The 20,634-nt window shown below is 30.2% G+C and overlaps 1 protein-coding gene and 1 pseudogene across 1 annotated transcript; one reads left to right on the forward strand and one right to left on the reverse strand.

Annotated features, from left to right (window-relative positions):
- Positions 1–619: 619 nt before the first annotated feature.
- Positions 620–5,137, reverse strand: LOC132952992 (putative nuclease HARBI1; annotated as a pseudogene).
- A 9,819-nt stretch (positions 5,138–14,956) lies between these two features.
- Positions 14,957–18,970, forward strand: LOC132953011 (uncharacterized protein K02A2.6-like). Its single transcript, XM_061025553.1, has 3 exons — positions 14,957–15,827; positions 15,906–17,077; positions 17,138–18,970. Exons 1-3 carry the CDS (start codon positions 14,957–14,959, stop codon positions 18,968–18,970), a joined length of 3,876 nt encoding a protein of 1,291 aa, XP_060881536.1.
- The last annotated feature ends 1,664 nt before the right edge of the window (positions 18,971–20,634 follow it).

Genomic DNA, 20,634 nt, shown 5'->3' on the forward strand with positions numbered 1-20,634 from the left:
ATGGTTGTTTGCTAAAGATGACTCAAAGTAAAGTTTTAAACATATTTTAAATTTATATAAGTCTGACTTTGTTTTGTTCTATTATCATATTAAACAATTATTATTATTTAAAAACTATTTAGACTGTTTGCAGTTTGCCAAAAAATATTTATGTGATAAAAGATTTTTATGAATAAGATATATTGTTTTTGCTTATATTATTTGTTTTTAAAATTTTAACTACCAGTTGTTTTTTTTTCATTTCAAAATAATTTGAGTGAAAAAATTGTTTTATTTTTTAAATTGTGTACACATGTATACATTATAATATATTATAATTTTGGTGAACTTATTAAATAAATATATATTAACTATTATTTTTTAATCATACTCTAGTTTCAGTCGTACAGATTTTAATTAAAATCTTTCATTATTTATCCAATGTTCTAAAATCCTCTTTTTTTTCATATCAAGTTGAAATATAATAAATTTGTTTTAATACAAGATACGAATTGATTAAATAAAACAAAAGTTGAGTAGTGTATTGGATTTCTATTTTAATATTATAAATAGACAGTAAACAATAATAAATACACAAAAAAAAAAAAAAATAAATATGTATACACATGAAATGTATGTATTACAACACATTTATATTACAACTGGGGACGGAAGTATTATTGTTGATCCTGTGCAGCCAATCTGAGTATGCAACAAAATAAACAAATAAATTGTTAGTATTTAATAAATATACAGGTATACTATAGGTATAGGTATATATCATTTTCATTTACCTCTCAAAATGACTGTCAATTAACACCTGCCGTTCACGATTTTGGTGTGTTACCCTACGCTGTGTGGGGTTTGGTATGTCCATATATTCATTTGGTATGTCGTCCTGGGCAAGTATTTCTTCCCAAGGAGCAGGTAGTATAATTTCAAATCCTCTAGGGACTTCCTCTCCTGCTCTACGGGCAATGTTATTTAAAACTAATGTCGCAGTGATAATAGGAAAAACACGTATAAGTTTCACTCTTAGCCCCAAAGCCCTGATGGGAAAACGTCGTTTCCAAACACCAAAGAATCTTTCTATGGGATTCCTCGTCCGGATTTGAGACTCATTGTACAATTGTTCGGCTGGTGTATGGCATTCGTGGAGTGGTGTCATCATGTAACTAGTGCAGGCGTAGCCACTATCTCCTACTAATAGTGCATCTCCAGTTGCTCGAACAAAGCTCTTCTTTTACTTTCTCGAAAAATTCTTGAGTCATGAGTGCTTCCATCATACCTTGCAACTACATCCATAACCTCCAGATTTGCATTACATATTGCCTGAACATTCAATGAATAGTACCCTTTTCTATTCCTAAAACGCTCTGCAGTATCTCCACCTAAAAATCAAAATGACCACTTATGTTTAATTCAAAAATTCAAATTACCTTTAGAAAGCTCTGTTTACTAGTACCTAACATAGGCTTAAATCACAGGGGTTTTTAACACCTTCAAACTTAAAGTTTACCCCCTTAATATTTATAAATTGTATTGTATTATTTTGTATTGTAAATATGTTTTGTTGCCACTTTATAGACAATTTAGTATAGGGAGTGAGAGAGGAAGAGCCCCTAATGAATACTTGACATTGGTAAGAGCACTAAATAGATATTTGAAAACCTGGCGCCTATGTCACTAATAAAATATATCTGATATATAGCAAACATTTTTGTTTTTGTAATTTACTTTTATTTTAAAGGCTCAAGGGGGTCTGATGATTATCTGTTATATTGTGTTTGCTAGTGCTTATAAGGACCACAATGTTTAGGAACAATTTGAGTCTATGACTAGTACTAATAAAAAGGCATGGTAAGTATTGGAAGTTACCTGGTGATTGCCATAATTTAATATGAGTGCAGTCAATGGCACCAACAACTCTCGGGAACTTGGCTCTTCGGTAAAATTCCAACTGTGTCCGTCTAATTTCCTCTGGGTTATCAGGGAAATGAATGTACTGACTACGTAGAAGCGCAATAGCACAGCTAACCTTGTGTACTATTCTATTTATTGTTGAGGAACTAAAGCCACAAAGATCCCCCCCAGTGGTTTGGAAGCACCCAGTTGCATAATAGCGAAGAGTACATAGTAACTGATTTATTGGAGAAATACAGTTATTCCTGTTGAAAAGTAAAAAAATATTAGAATTTAGTACTTACATATTATAATAGATAGCTTTAAATTTTGGTACTGGTACCTACCTATGTATTTCTTGTATAAGTATTTTCTAACAACACATTTACTAACCTATCAGTTTCAAATTCGAGTGCATCCTCTATTTTCTCCAGTATCGACAGAACTGTTGGCTTGGTAAGTCTGTACCTGGTAACAAAATCGGTGTCGTCCATAGTGTCGAAGTCTTCAGCTCTTTCTCGAATCCATCTAGGACGACGGATTGCGAAGATGATAAACTCATCTTCGTTATCTTCGTCGTCGTTATCTTCAAAAGCAATATTCATTACACGTTCCCTAGCACGATGCATTGAAGACGAAATAATAACAGACACAAATGAATCAAATTCGAATCTCCAAGTACGACTAGTTTTTAATTTTACGAATTTTTTTATGTTTATCAAAAACAATAAAACAAGCTGATAATGAAACTAATTGTGATTAACGACGTTAATCGGCCGAAATCGGGCGGTTAGTTCTTAACCGTGATTACGTAGCGTTTATGCTTAACCGGGTATGGTGAAATCCATAATCTCTGGTTACCAGTGTCAATCGTGATTAAGATGAGTTAACCGTGATTAACTGTGTTGGTGAAATCGGCCCTAAGGCCCCTTAGACTTGCAATTTATTACCGACAGAGAAGATTACCATTATGTATATATTAGAAATTTTTTCAGACTTATACGAGCATAAAAAACTAGCCATAAACAGAGTGTTATATTTTGTAAACGATGTTTCACGTCATATGACGATAGGTCATTGAAACATAAATCGAGTGGACAGGCAGCGCTGAATGAATTTTATTATAAATAAACTCATCTGTGGATCACATAAGGCTATTCCCCATATTGTCGATGGCGGGTGAGTGTACGGAATTTAAATCATGGGGGAATACACATAGGCATCATTTTGTGATTTATGCTGACTTTGAGGCGCTACTTGTGAAGACCGATGAGGCGAAAGGTAGAAATACCACCATCATACAAAATCATGTTCCTTTGAGTTATGGATTTATAGTGAAGGCATCCGACTATATACTTTATGGCATCAACCCATAAAGCTGTTGGAACAATATAATATACCAACGACGCCTATTATATACTGTGGTAGAGAAAGTAGGCAGGATGTGGCTCGACGTTTTATAGCAGAGATTGTGGGTATTAGTAGACGGGTGGAAAAATTATTGGAGACTAATACCCCAATAAATATGACTGAGGACGACACTCGTAGGCATAATGCGATTAATAATTATAATTTATGTAAACACAATTTCAAAACTGTTGTTAAAGTCCGAGACCATTGCCACCTTACCAGCAAATTTAGGCAATCACTTTGTTTTAAATGTAATTTAGATTTAACCCGTAAGTGGTATGGTACGGTCACACAGACCGCTGCAATTTTTTGTTTTGATTTAGGTGATAAGGTATTAATGATACAATCAAAGAGGTTGGTTTTACCTTTCCACGGAGATAGTATAAAACGGTAACTAATGGTTATGGAGGTAAACATGTTAAATACTGGTGTTAACAGCTGTTTTAAAGTGATAAGCGGTCTGACGGACCGCACCGTACCATCAACGTAATTATTTTTTCTTATCAAAATTTGACAAAGTTCGTTAACGTTTTTTTTATTTTTTCGTTATTTTCAATTATAAAAAAATAAAAATGGATGAAGCTGGTTCATCTAACATTAGGATAAATGACCCGAGCTTTCAGAACATTATATCAGACATATTAGCTGAAAATTGTTCAGACGTAAGTGATGATGTTACTGATAATATGTGTATTGATAGTAATCATAATTCCGAATCGGAACAAAATGTAAGTGAATCAGATGAAAGTGAGGCAGAGAGTAATACTGATAATGACGATGACATTAGACCATCGAAATTCTTGTATGGTAAAAATAAATTTGAATGGTCGGTTGAGGAGTTCGCGTCTAAAAATACGAGAACTGCTCGACACAATATTATTACTAAACTTCCTGGACTGCGTGGCCCGATCAAACAATTTGGTGATACTGCTCGCCCTTCTGAAATTTGGAATATTTTATTTACTGAGAATATAATAAATGAAATATTGGTTTGGACAAACATAAAAATTGATAGTTTTCGTCATAAATATAAAAATCTTATGCAATGTTTCCTCAAAAATGTAGACGAAGTTGAGCTAAGGTCATTGTTTGGTTTGCTATTTTACTCAGCTGTATTTAAATCAAATCATGAAAATGCAAACACCTTATTTGCAACTGACGGAACAGGACGTGAAATTTTTCGCCTGGTCATGAGTAAAAAACGGTTTTTATTTTTAATTTCATGTTTACGTTTCGATAATTCTGATACTAGAACTGAAAGAAAAGAAAACGATCCACTCGCACCAATTTCTGAAATTTTTAATGAATTTATTGAAAACTGTAAATTGAATTACTCTTTGAGTTCATGTGTTACCGTGGATGAGATGTTAGTAAGTTTTCGTGGTAGATGCAAATTTAAAATGTATATACCTAATAAACTAGCTAAATACGGGTTAAAAATAATGTGCTTAACTGATTCGCGCAGTCATTATTTATTTAACGCATACATTTACGCCGGACAAAATACTGATGGAATTACCTTAGATCATACAGAAAGGAAGTTTTCTAAGCCTACACAATCAGTTTTACGGTCAAGGGACCAACCGTAATATAACTGCGGACAATTGGTTTAGTTCCATAGAACTTGTTGAACTTTTAAAAATGAAAAAATTAACATATGTTGGTACACTAAAAAATGAACGTGATATACCTCAAAGAAAAGTACAGTTGGCTTTACTCAATATGGATTTACAAAAGATCTTACACTTTTATCGTACGTGCCAAAACCAAATAAAGCAGTGTTATTAATCTCATCGATGCACAATCAAAAAGGGTTTGACAATGATGTCCAAAAACCTGAAATCATTTCTTATTATAATAGTACAAAAGGAGGCGTTGATGCATTGGCCGAAAAATGTTCTGTTTATTCTACTGGACGTCGTACTCGTCGTTGGCCGTTAGCAATTTTTTACAGACTTCTTGATATTTCGTCTGTTAATTCGTATGTCTTATATAATTCTTTTAAAAATAACGAAACAATGACAAGAGCCGATTATTTGAAGAGTTTAGCGTTTGAACTTGTGAGTCCAGAATAAGAAAGACGCTTTGAAAATACATGTATCTCACGTGAAATAAGGAGTGGAATCGGAAGAGTTCTCGGTAAATCAAAAAACTTAAAAGATACGCCAGTGTACGAAGACAAACTGGAATCACGAAAAACGTGTCGAATATGTCCTCCTAAGAAGAAAAGGAAAACTATTTATCAATGCAAACACTGTGGGGATCCCATATGACTTGAGTGCAGCAGAAAAATTTGTTCAAATTGTTTCGGAAACTAAGTACCTAACTGTTTATTTTTTATTTATATTTTAATTCAAGTTGTTTTGTAAAAGTATTTAATTTTTTTTTTTTATTTAAAAGTTGTTTATTTATTTTTATTTAGTTTAGTTGAAAAGAAAAAACATTTTGCCTGTATACAATTTTTTTTTATTCTTGTAGATTATTATTTCAGTAAATATATATTATTATATTTTATTTATGTTTGTTATATACTATGTGGGTCAAGCAATAAATATAAAAAAATAAGTCGAATATGCGATTTTTATTTCATTTAAAATATGTAGAATGTTGATCTATCAATGATAAACAAGGGCTATTTTGACTTACATTATTTGTATCTAAAAATTAAAATTTTTGAATCATTCTTTTTCTTATATTGCTTTTAATTATATCTACTTCAATATTTAGATGATGATAGAGTTCAAAACGTATTTTTAAACACTTTAGGATTTGCCGAAGCACAAGTAAGATATAACATAGTAATTTTTTAAAATGTCTAAAAAATGTATTATTTTCTTTAAAAGTGTTAAATTTGAGTCGAAAAAATGATAGTCAAATAAAAGTTGACACTGTAAATGTATTATTTCTGCAAATAACTCGATGGAATAATTGAAAAATATGGTCTTAATATAATTAACAAAATTAAGTGGTCCAGGAGACCGCACCATACCATTAGCGTGATTTATTTTCACCATACCACTTACGGGTTAAAACAGCCGAAATTTGTTCCGTGCTTTCTCCACAACTTGTCCAATTATGATGCTCATTTTATTGTCACGGAACTTGCATATGATGGAAATAAGATAGATGTCATACCAAACAGCGCGGAAAAATATTTCCAAGTATATAATCAAAAACATTTACCATCTGTTTCATAGATACGTTCAGGTTTATAGCGTCAAAATTATCAATACTAGCAACCAACCTATTAACACCGAACATTGAGAAATTCCGCGAGACATCGAAATGTTTTACAGCAGTTGACATGGCACTAGTGACGAGAAAGGGGGTATACCCATATGAGTACACGGACGGGCGAGACACATTGGAGGAAAATACGTCACCGGAGAAAAAAGATTTTTTTAGTAAATTAACTAGGGATTAAAGTTGACGAATATAATCACGCGGTGGAAGTGTGGAGACACTTTGGTTGTGAGACGCTTGGTCAATATTCGGATCTATATTTTAAAATTGACGTATTACTGCTGGCAGATATTTTCGAAAATTTCCGCGATCTTTGTATGAGTACATATGGTCTGGATCCTGCATACTATTTTACAGCCCCCGGGATGGCATTTCACCAGGGCCATATTTACCATAAGGCAGGATAGGCAACTGCCTATGGCCTCCGTTATTAGAGGGCCTCAGATTTTTATGAACATTTTTTATTTTTCTTAGAGTACTACTTTCATCGTATAAAATAAATATAAGAAACATTTAATATTTCAAAAAAAATAAATAATTAATTCTTATCAGTGTAAAATGTAAATGAAAATAAATAAAAGTCTATTTTTAATAAGAAAGAATTGATAACTTAGGTTTCCTATCAATAGAAAGCGATCTTACATCTTCTTTAAACTTCGATGATATAATAAATGAATTAGCTTTAAAAAAAGCAAGAAAAGTAATTTTATTAAATAACTTATTAATTATTTATATTATAAATATAAAAATAAGTTTATTACAGTCAATAAATAATATAAAAAAAGAAATGTTTAATTTTGTTTTCAATAATAAATATATATATTAATTAATAAATAATAGGTACAATAAATCTGTAGCCTGTAGAGATAAAAATTAATAATATTATAATTATGTTTGTGAAAATGTATAAGTTAATATTAAATTGATATAAATTATTATTTTGTTATATACAACTCGTTTGAGGAGTGGGGGCTTTAAACGCTACTGTTGCCAAGAGGCCACGTTTTTTATTTTGCCTAAGGCCACAAAATGCCTAAATCAGGCCCTGCATTTCACTGTATGCTGAAGAAAACTAAGATAAAATTAGAATTACTGACTGATTACAGCATGTTCCTTCTATTCGAAAAAGGTATAAAAAAAAGTTTAAATATTTTTATAATTATTTAAATTTTTTAGGTATACGAGGTGGCTTGGTACAGGCAAGTATGCGGTGTGCAACGGTGAATAACGAACAGACCCCCGATTATGATGATACTAAACCTAAATCATGGCTGATATATCAAGATTGCAATAATTTATATGGTTATGCTATGGGTGAATATATACCTTATGGCGGGTTCAAATGGGTAGAGCCCACGTTGAGAGGGTTGAATGATTTGGATGATTCATCCCCTATAGGTAGAATTTATGAGGTAGATATAGCATATCCAGAACAACTTCATAATGACCTACCATTCCTACCATAAAATTCCATACCCTTAGGCTCAAAAGTTCAAAAACTGATGGCGACATTTGAGACGAAAAAAAAATATATTATTCACTATAGGAATCTACAACAGGCCATTAAAAACGGTCTTATAGTTGAAAAAGTATAAACATATTTTTTATTTTAATACATGTTTCAATGACAATTTAAGGCTCCCTTAAATGACACCCTGGCTCGCAGCGTATATTACGATGAATACTGAGTTGAGAAAGAACGCAACGAACGACTTCGAGATATTGTTTTTTAAACTCATGAATAATGCCGTATTTGGTTTGTTATAATTCCTCAAAAAATTTTAATTTTAATAATTTTTAAAAATCATTTTTATTGCTTCACAAGGCAAGACCACGGAATGTGTAAGACATAGAATGAAGACGGAATTGGTGTCTTGTGAACGGCGATTTCAAAAACCGGTGAATAAGTCGACATTTAAATGTATGACATCGTATAACGAGGATTTATCGGCAGTCTCTATGACGAATACAATTATAAAATTCGACAAGACTATTTATATTGGTAAATATTTACACTTTAAATTTTCTATTAATACATTTATTTTTATTTACCTAGGTTTTTCAGTGTTAGAAATTAGTAAGACTTTATTGTATGACTATTGACTATCATTATAATGTTATGAAGAAACATTATAATGATAATATAAGGCTTATGTAACCTGATACAGGTAAATATATTAAAATTGGTCTTAAGTTAATATATTAATTAATATTATTTTAGATTCATTGGTATATTATATTTTGACGGATGACTTTTACGCTGACTTGAAGAATAATCCAAACCTACTTGAACGGATGGATACGGCTAATCTACCACATGATCATCCGTGTTATATCGCTGAACGTTCCAAGGTCCCAGGATATTTTTCCTACGAAACCAATGGACTTATAATCAGTGGTGTTTTGGAGGGTATACGCGGGTATACGACGTATACCCGTGAACCAACTTGGTGATTTAGCATATACCCTATAAAAGTAACGCCAATACGCACGTATACGCACGTATACGCTCGTATACCTACTTCATAAACAGAAAAAAATCCATAGGCATAGTTTATTTTTAGAAAATTTGTTATTGGTAGGTTAATAATAAAATTGATAATTTATTATTATTTATAGCTATCGATTATCATCTAGCTATATTCATTAGGTATCAAATTATAATAATATATCTACAAGCGGCCGTTGATGTTTCTATACAAGAATATACTAGATAGTGTGGCGAGTGCTATTGGAAAAATCAACTTGGCCTGAGGACCCAGATATTCGATATGGAGAAGATGATATTAAATACTTATGTAAAAGATTTTCACTGGACCAAGATGAAGCTATTAGTGGTATGAGAAAAATTATTTACGACCAAACTATTGATCCTAAAAACGTGATGTCTGCATTCTACATCTTTCTTAAAACATTTCCGTGTTCAACCGCAGAATGTGAAAGAGGATTCAGTGTTATGAATAACATTTGTACGGATCTTCGTTCACGGTTAACCATAAATAATATTTCTAATTTAATGTTCATAAACATAAATGGACCTCCTCTAAGTGATTGAAATCCTGAAGATTATGTGAAAAGTTGGCTATTCAATCATAGGTGTGCAGAAGACACTAGGACCAAAATAGCAAAAAATAACACAGACAAAGGTGAGGGCAAAGTTGTCAAAAAGAGTCTATGGCAAATTTTGTAAATTAATTAGTGTTAAAGTTTTGATTTAATGTTAAGTACCTACTATATAAGCATCATATTTTATTTGTTAATTGTTACTTATTTAAAAAAAGAAAGTTATTTTTATTATTTTTTATTAAAATACTATTAAATTTTGTTAAACTTTTTCCACTCACTAATACAATTTTTTTTATATATAAGCCTAATACACTTTCAAATAAAACTAGTTTGAAAAAAAAAATGATATTTTTTATTCCTTATTATTATGTATAGGTTCTGTTAAAGTTTTATATTTTATATTTTTTGCAGTTACCTATTTGACTATTACATGATTATGCTTTTATTTTACAATTATATTAATATTTTTTGCCTTTAAAATCGGGCAATTATTGAATTTTCCATAGAAACTTTAAATACTTAGATAAATCAAGAAACAATATGGACATATGGTATAAAATTAATATACATTTTTTTTTGATATAAAAGCTTATACTCGTGAACATGAGATCTAAAAAAAACTTGAATATTCGCGAGCGAAGCGTGCGTCGTTTTAAGTGATAAAATCTGATATGTTTTGATCACAATATATGACAATGACTATCGTGTATTTATTGGGATCAAAACATATCAGATTTTATCACTTAAAACGACGCACGCTTCGCTCGCGAATATTCAAGTTTTTTACCATGGGTACCACTCTTTTGTACTTATAGATCATAGCATAGAACTATACAAAAAACGATTCAGAGAGGTGACGGTGTGACAGTCTGCATACCTATACTTTGATTATTTATTCAAATTTTACAACTAAAAAAATTGCTATAAATAGAATTTCTTGCAAGTAAACTTGTTTTTTTGTTAAAAGTAGGAACATTTTGAGGAATCTTGTATTACATTTTCTAATGTTAGCTGTAAAAGAAAACGAATTGAGATGAGTCAAAATTCTAAAATCAGATTATCAGAAAAAATGATTGTGGATTTCCGCACAACTTTTTTACACTATTAACAACTTATGTGGAATTTTGTATGATATTTTCAGGTTTTTTAATGGAGCGAAAAATGATTTGTCGACTTTAAAATGTTGATATTAACATCTGGTGAAAATGTACTTATATATGATTATTAGTTTTTGAGTTACCTGCACCAAAAAATAAAATCGATTTGGTCAAAAATAGGATTTGCGTAAAAATTCTCATTTTCCGACGATTTGTTTTTCCCTACGCTTTCGGAAAGTACTGACCTCGAGATGCACCAACTATAGATTTATTTTTCTATCAGAAAAGGTGCTGTAGTTGAAAATTGGAGCATTTTTACTACCTAAAAAGTTGATCACAACATTTTGAAACCAATTCGCTTTGCTCAGAATTTAAACCATACCCTACATTAAGTTACATGTTTTATAAAAATGTAGTATCAGGGACGGGTCCAGGGGGGCCTAGGGGCCTAGGCCCCCCCAGACGTATTTTTTTTATGAATATTATATATTAAATAACAAATAAACAAATTCTAAACTTCTTTTCACATTGTCGCTTTGTATATTAAATAGTCAATAATTTATTTATCACATTGATTACCTATTATGACAATATTTTTAAATTAAGAATAAAGTATAATATTTTATCATTATTAATATGTGTTGTAAAAAAACCAACTAACAATAGTAGGGCAATTAATTGAAAAAAAATTCGAATTTAGACAAAACATATGGCAAGTGTTTGTCGATTTCAGAAAAGCATACGATAGCATACACCGTGATAGTCTGTACAATATTATGCAAGAATTTGGTTTCCCGAGAAAACTTATCGCCCTAACAAGGATATGCATGAATGACACGAAATATCAAGTGAGAGTAGACCAAACGCTGTCCGAAGAGTTTGAAGTCATAACTGGGTTGAAACAAGGGGACGCGCTCTCACCACTATTATTTAATATAGCATTAGAGAAAATAATACGTAGTGTAAAAAATAATAACCTGGGAACCAATATTGGTACCACACAAATTGATATACTAGGATTTGCTGACGATTTAAACATAATTGGTGATAGTATGGAAATAGTGGAACAGAATATAAACACACTCGTAGAAGGTGCTAAATCAGTCGGGTTAAAAATAAACCAAGATAAAACGAAAGTAATGGAATTACTCCCCAATGGGGAAGAAAACGTGGTTATCAATGATTATACCTTTGAGAAAGTTAAAGAATTCAAATACCTTGGAACGACGATTACCAACAACAATGATTGGAGTACCGAAATTATAAGTCGTATACGCAAGGCAGAAAGGGCTTATTTTGCATTACATAAATTTTTCAAATCAAAACTATTTTCCAGAAGAACTAAGATCAGACTGTACATGACCATAATAAGACCAATGGTAACCTATGGATGTGAAATATGGCCCACAACCAAACAATTAGAAAAAAGGCTGCTAGTATTTGAAAATAAAATACTGAGGAAGATTTGTGGTCCAGTGTTTGATAGCGAGCTAAATAATTGGCGTAGAAGAAAAAATACTGAACTAAGAGAAATCACTGAAGTTCCACTATTAACAAGCCACATTAAGTGTCAAAGACTCAAATGGTTTGGTCATACCATGCGGAAAACAGAAACCACTAATACGAGAGCAGTAATGGAGTGGCAACCGACAGGGAAAAGACCAAGAGGGAGGCCTAGAAAGCGATGGATGGTTGGAATAAGGAAGGACTTAGAAACATTGGAAGTGACAAATTGGGAAGATGGAGTTCAGGATCGTGATTATTGGAGAACGGTGACGGTGACGGCCAAAATTCTTAAAGAATTGTAAAGCCAAAAGAAGAAGAAAGAAGAAGAAGTTGTAAAAAAACTGTTGCCCCCCCCCCCTGATCTTTGCTCTGGATCCGTGCCTGTATTAGTATTAAACAATATTATTATTGGACTGTTTAGAAACAATATATATTGATTTAGAATAGGTACAGTTCATATTATTATTAAGAATATAATGATATAGGTACACGCGCTTTGACCCACGTTCGACATAAAGTAAATTGGCGTTCAACAGATTCAATTTTGTGTTTTTAGTTTTTATATTAGAGTAAATTGACCTATTATTTAACTAATAGGTAAAAATATTTTCAACGGCATCTAAATTCGATTTTATAAGTTATTATTTAGATATTATTTTACGTGAAGCAATCAGTATTGCCAGAAATATTTGAATTTGCTTGATTTAAAAAAAAAAAGAAAGTGTTTGTTTTTTATACCAGCCAAAAATTGTAAAACGTTCAAAAAAATAATTACTTAAGTTGTTTGGTGTTTTATTTTAGATTCTGAGCGAAGCGATGAATGTATTGATTCTACAATGATGTGTGTTTTTTTTTTGTTTTTTTTTTTGTTTTTTATTTTTATTTTTTATTTTTGTGTCTGTCATCACCTTTTAGGACAGTAAAAGTGCTTGGATTTTCTTCAATAGTAATTTTTCTGATAGGAAAGTGAATCTAGTTGGTACTTTGGGGGGTCAAAAGTAAAAATTTCCCAGTAGTTTTCACAAGCGACGTGAAAAACAAAAGAAAAATTAAGAAAAACGGGAATTTTTACGCAAAATCTGTTTTCGAGAAAATCGATTTTGGTTTTTGGTGTAACTCTAAAACAAATGACCGTAGGGACATGAAATTTTGATCGAATGTTTATATTAGCATTTTCTATACACCATAAAATGTTGAAAATATTTTGACTCTTTTTGAGCTGTTTACGGTCATTGTCAGTTTTCAATTTTTTTAGTTTTTTTTTCTATAAATATCAATAAAATTTTATCTGTTGAGTAAAAAAGCTTGAAAATTTAATAGAAGGCTCTTAGGTTATTGTTTCAAAGGCAGATGAAAAAAATTAAAAATCCTTAGTCACAGTTTTTAATTATAAGCATTTAAAGTTCAAATTTTGACAAAATACGGAAAAATCGCGAAAAATAGCAAATTATTTTGATGAGAATTCATAAAAATTTTTCTTTTTAAATCTAAGATTTGAAAATGTAATATAAGATTACTCATAAGTTTGTCTACCTTTATCAAAAAAAAAAATGTCTAGAAGAAACTTAAATTAAATTTTTATGAGCGTCTGAAATTTATATTTTTACAACATTTGATATTTACTCGATTTCTCATGTAACAATTTTCTTATTTTATTGTAATTAAAAAACGAATGACTGTAGATACTTGAAAATTTCACTGAATGTTTATATTAACATTTTCTATACACCATAAAATGTTGAAAATATTTTAACTCTTTTTGAGCTGTTTACGGACATTATCAGTTTTCAATTTTTTTTAGTTTTTTTTCTATAAATATCAATAAATTTTTATTTGTTGGGTAAAAAAGCGTGAAAATTTAATATAAGGCTCCTGATATATCGTTCTAATAGCAGTTGAAAAATATTAAAAATACATAGGCACAATTTTTTTTTATAAGCATTTAAAGTTCAAATTTTGACAACATTTATCAAATTTATAATTTATTAATTATTTTGTGGTTAAAAATGTATAAAATGTTTAACTTTTATGGCTAATGATTGAAAATTTAAAACAAGGCTCCGAGTAAATAGGTTATATATAAATTACTTTATTCACAATAATATCATCAAATATACTTGGTAAAATCATAGGCTGACTGACCGTTTTCGCTCAGAATCGTTTTTCTTATACCCTTGTAACCTTGCTACCTACTGTACAGCAGAGCGACATCCACTTATCCACCTTTTTAATTCTGTGTATAATAAAATGTCATATTACTATGAATACGTATCTCAAAATGTATATAATGTTTATAGTTGAAAATAATGAGTTGAGCTTTACAATACACGTCGATTTATATAATTATACCTAGTACCTACCTATTATTGCTATTAACATTATTTTTATTATTTCGTTCATTTCTGCGTATACTGATTTAGACGAATTTTACTATGTAGGTACATAAACATAATATATACCTACCTGACTACCTCTAATAATTATATCATATGTAACATTATATGCATTTTGTAATGTCTTTGGAAATATTGAATTCTTCCAGGATATATTTTGTATTGTTAGGTTATATTATTCAATAAAGAATCATTCGTTTTTTTGCACTTATGCGTTCAAGTTGTGCTCTATACCTCTCTAAAACATAACAATGGCGACGAAGTAGAGTAAGGAAACCACGTGTCAAAATGAAATTTAATTTGTTTTAAGTGCGTAATATTAATTTAAAACGCTTAGTGTTTAAAATAAAAAGTGTTATAATGAGTCGTTCAAACATTAACAGTGCAACTACGCAGGCTTCTAGTGGTAGCGGTAGGGGTAATGGTAACATTAGCAAAGGGCAAATTAATGGCACCATTTCCGAATTTAATTTGAAAGTTGACGACTTCAGTTCGTGGATTGAACGCTTTGAATTGTATGTATTATTAAATGAAATTAATTCTCACAAAAAGAAATTAATGTTCTTAACACTTTTGGGCAATGACGGTTATGTATTAGTCAGAGATCTTTGTACTCCATTTAAGCCAGTAGATAAAAGTTATGACACACTAAAAGAAATGTTATCTAATTATATTAATCCTAAACCTAATGTTCTAACTGAACGTTACAAGTTTAAGGAGAGAAAACAAGGTTCAGAAGAAACAATAAGTCAATTTGTGACTGCATTAAAAAAGCTTTCACAGTATTGCGAATTTGGTAATAATTTGGATGATTCATTGAGAGACCAAGTTGTTTACGGTATCAGGGATAACAACATAAAAAAACGTTTAATGTCTGAACCGGAGTTAACATTTAGAAAAAGTGTTACACTTTGTTTGTCAATGGAAGCAGCGAACAATGATGTGTCTCATTGGGAAAAACAGGAATTGAATTATCAGCGAGGAATGAAGTTTAAGCAAAACAGACAACCATGGGGACAAGGGAAGTCAAGGAAAGCACACAGATCAGATTCAATGCCAAATAATCAAAAGGATTCAACGAACAATTCAAGTCATGGCCGTAAAACTGTTTGTTTTTGCTGTGGTAAAGCAGGTCATACAAAACCATTTTGTAAGTATAAGCATTTAACATGTACTAAATGTTCTAAAGTAGGTCATTTACTTAAAGTTTGTAAAGCTAAAAGTAAAGCTGGTAATGTTAATATACTAGAAGAGTCTAATATTTTAAATGATTTTGAATATTTGCATATTGATAATTTGTTTTCATTAGAGACTGTTGATGTTAATTTTATTAAACCATTTAATATTAAGTTAGATGTAAGTGGAATTATTATTAATTTTCAAATTGACACTGGATCTTCAATTACAGCTTTGTCTTATAGTGATGCATGTAGAGTGAATCTTAAATTGAAAGATATTCAAAAAAGTGATATAAGTTTAAAAGGTTATACTGGTACTTTAATTATTCCAATGGGTTATTTAAAAGTGAGTGTGAAATTTCATGGAAAAATTGAAGTGTTGAATTTGTATATAATTAAAGAAGGTGGCCCTCCTATTGTCGGTAGAGATTGGATTGAGAATTTATCATTACCTATTAAAGGGGAAGTTTATTCACTTTCATCAAAAACAGAAAGAAATATTTTTGAAGATTTTCCTTCAGTGTTTGGAGATGTACTTGGATGTTATAAACCTAAAGTGTTTAAATTATTCTTAAAAGATGAAAACATTAAACCTATTTTTTGTAAGCCTCGTGTGTTACCTTTTGCATTGAAAGATAAAGTGAGTTTGGAAATTGATAGATTAGTCAGTGAAAAGTTATTAATTCCATTAGAGTCTTCAGAGTGGGCTACACCAGTCGTGCCTGTTTTAAAAAGTGATGGTAAAATTCGATTATGTGGTGACTATAAGGTTACACTTAATAAATGTATTAAAATAGACAGATATCCTATACCCAGAGTAGGAGATTTAATGGCAATTTTGCAGGGTGCATCCAAATTTTGTGTTCTTGATTTATGTCAAGCTTATCAACAGCTTTCATTAGATGAGGAATCACAAAAGTTAACAACTTTATCTACACATAAAGGACTTTTTGTATTTAAACGTATACCATATGGTATAGCTTCAGCTCCTGGTATTCTGCAGCGTGAAATGGAAAATATTCTGAGAAATATTGAGGGTACAGTTGCTTTTTATGATGATATCATAATATCTGGAAAATCTAAAGAAGAAGTTACTAAAAGACTTAGGGAAGTGTTAGAAAGATTAGGTTCAGTAGGATTGACGGTGAGAAAAGATAAATGTAAATTGTTCCAGGATAGTGTTACTTTTTTGGGTTATAAAATAGATAAAGATGGTTTACATGTTCCTGAGGCTAGAGTTATAGCTATTACATCAGTACCTATACCTTGTAGTGTTACTCAACTAAAAGCATTTTTAGGATTAGTAACTTAGTATGGTAAGTTTATTAGAAATATATCAACCAAAGCAAATCCTTTGTATAAGTTGCTTAAGAAAGATATACCTTTTGTATGGGGTAAAGACCAAAACAAAGCATTCAATGAAATTAAAAGTGCTATTTTGTCTAATGAAATATTAATCCACTATAATCCAAAATGGCCTATCATTATAGCTTGTGATGCTAGTCCTACTGGTATTGAGGCTGTATTATCTCATAAATTACCAGATGGTACAGAAAAGCCTATTGCCTTTACTTCCCGGACATTAAATAAGGCCGAACGTGCTTATGCACAAATAGATAAAGAAGCTCTTGCTATAGTTAATTCAGTTAAGTATTTTCATCAATATGTATATGGTCGTGAATTTATTCTTAGAACAGATCATAAGCCTTTAGTAGTTATTTTTGGTCCTAAAAAAGGTATTCCTGTCATGATAGCAAATCGGTTACAGCGGTATGCAATATTTTTATCTGGCTATAATTATGAAATACAATTTGTAAAAGGTATAGATAATGGTAATGCGGATGCATTGTCAAGACTTCCTTTAGATACCACTGCGAGTTCTAATATTTTAGAATCAGATAATTACTCTATTAATTTAATCACTGAAAATATTAAAGCAATTTCTGATTTAGATATTTGTGAGGAAATTAAAAAAGATACTATTATTAAACAAGTTTTTTTTAGCGTTTTCACTGGTCAGTGGCCTACTGACATTAAAAAGGTATCTGAAGAATTGAAACCATATTTTAACCGTAAGGATCAATTTTCAATTGAACAAGGATTACTATTTTGGGGGCATCGTTTAGTAATACCGTCTAAATTTCGGACTGAATTGTTAACTGAATTACACAGCACTCACTTAGGTGTTATTAAAATGAAAAGTATCGCTCGTTCTTTTATTTGGTGGCCTGGAATTGATTTAGAAATTGAAGGTATTACAAAAAGATGTGAACTTTGTTTGATTCATAGTGAGAATCCTCCAAAGGCAGTTCTACATAGTTGGCCTTGGCCTGATGGCCCATCTCTTAGGGTTCATTTAGATTTTTTAGGTCCTGTTAATAAAAGAATGTTTCTTGTGATAATAGATGCCTTTTCAAAATGGGTGTATGTGAAATTTATGCCTAATATAACTACTTTTTCAACTATTAAAATTTTAAGAGAATATTTTGCTTATTGGGGCATTCCTGCTAAACTTGTGACTGATAATGGTCCATCTTTATGCTCGAAAGAGATGGAAGATTTTTTACAAAAAAATAGAGTTTTTCATATTAAAACTTCACCTTATAATCCTGCATCAAATGGTGCAGCTGAAAATCTTGTTCGTACTTTCAAAAATTTTATAAAAAAATGTAACCCTAATTCTGACATTGAAGTTGATGTATATAGATTTGTTATGTCGTACAACAGTATAAAACACTGTTCTACAGGTGTTACTCCGGCAGAATTACACATTGGGCGTACCTTGCCAACTCAATTCGATAGACTAATTCCTTTTGCTAAGAATAAATATAACAAGTGTTTGGAAAATGCTAAACATGTTTTTAGAGGCAATAGAGAGAAATCCTATAAGATTGGAGATACTGTTATGTGCAGAAATTATGGTTCTGGTAATATTTGGGTACCAGGTACAATTATTAAAGTATTGTCACCTATTACTTATCTGGTTCAAATTAATAATTCTTTAGTGTGGAAAAGACATATTAATCAAATTATTGATAGAGTTAAAAATATTAATGTTAATCATAAACATTTGAATGATATTGAAACTAGGTTTAGTGAAAACAAACCAGTAATTGAAAGTATTATTGAGGAAGGAGGAAAAGTTAGTATTGAGGTAGAGAAGACTAAGTCTGATGTTATTGAAGTTAAGCCATAAGTCACACAGGTTAGGAAGAGTGATAGGATTATTAAAAAACCTCAAAAGTTAAATTTGTAAAACTAATTTTTATATTTTATTTTCATTATTCTTATTGTATTATTTAATTGTATTATTTGTAATGTTTATGTCTTTGTTATGTATACCTTAATACTGTTATATTAATTTATGTTTTATAAAATGTATGTATACTGTTTAATATTTTGTAATTTTTATGATTCTTTAATACTATTGTTTTTTTTTAAATATTCCTAATTAAGTGTGAAGGAATCTGTAGTGTCTTTGGAAATATGGAATTCTTCCAGGATATATTTTGTATTGTTAGGTTATATTATTCAATAAAGAATCATTCGTTTTTTTGCACTTATGCGTTCAAGTTGTGCTCTATACCTCTCTAAAACATAACACATTTAATAATAGAACATATTTTGTATTTTGTATATCTTGTGAAATTCCCATGCAAATATACGGGTGTGTTTTGTAGACTACCTGCAGACAACTACTGCAGCTATATATTATAATATTATATTATTATAAATTATAATATACCTATTATATTAGGCACCGCATTATCAATATCAATTTTATTACTACTATGATTTTACAGATAGTATACCAAGGTGCATTGATATTATATCAATACACCTTGCAGTATACATAACTAATATAAAAAAGGTGCTCTGCTGTACTGTAGGTTACAAGTGGGTCACTGTATAATGGATGGTATTAAATTTGAATTCAATGATATAATATCATTGTATAAGAATAACGATTCTGAGTGGAGGCGGTATGTCAGTCTAGGTTTAAGACATATTATATACATATCTATGGTATTAAAAAAAATTAGGTAGGGGAGAGGTGGGTAAAATGGGGACCCTAAGGGAAAAAAGCTCCCATTCTTTAAACTATTGAACTTAAAGAACTTTTCTGAATCAAAAAACTTTCTCTTATACGTTCACTAAACATCTATGTTTTTAAATTGTTTAATCCTTTGATAGTTTTTTTGATTTTCAATTGTTTTAAAAATTTTAGTTTTGCCCCATTTTAGCCGTATGGTAGGTAAAAATGGGGTAGTTAGTTGGGTAAAATGGGGAATGATTAAAAATGTCATGAAAATTAATATTTCTTCTCATTATATACCATTTTATTTTATTTTAATAAATATAACAAAAATAAAAATAAAAATGACAAGAGTTATGAAAACCAATATTGAAATAAAATAATCTCTTTTTTATTAATATTTATACTAATATTATAAACATAGTTAACAACATAAAAACATAATATCTAGAAAAAAATATAAATTATTTAACTTTATGACCAGAAAAATAAGAAACAATAACTGTCATAAGAATTATGAAAACCAAACATAAAATAAAATGATCTCTTTTTTATTAATATTTATACTAATATTATAAACATAGTTAACAACATAAAACTAGAAAAAAAAATTATTAACAAGTTAATAACAATTGTTTATACTATAACTTTAGAAAACATTTGTAAACAAAATAATAATAATGATAGAAGAATATTTAAATTTAACAATAATCACACACAAATGCACCTTGGACATAAGAGGTACATTTTTCATGCCACCAAACATCACATATATTACACTTTACCCAGCTATCAACAACATTTTGATCTGAACAACCAGGGCA

This window comes from Metopolophium dirhodum, chromosome 1, assembly GCF_019925205.1.
Source record: "Metopolophium dirhodum isolate CAU chromosome 1, ASM1992520v1, whole genome shotgun sequence".
Classification (NCBI taxonomy): Eukaryota; Metazoa; Arthropoda; class Insecta; order Hemiptera; family Aphididae; genus Metopolophium; species Metopolophium dirhodum.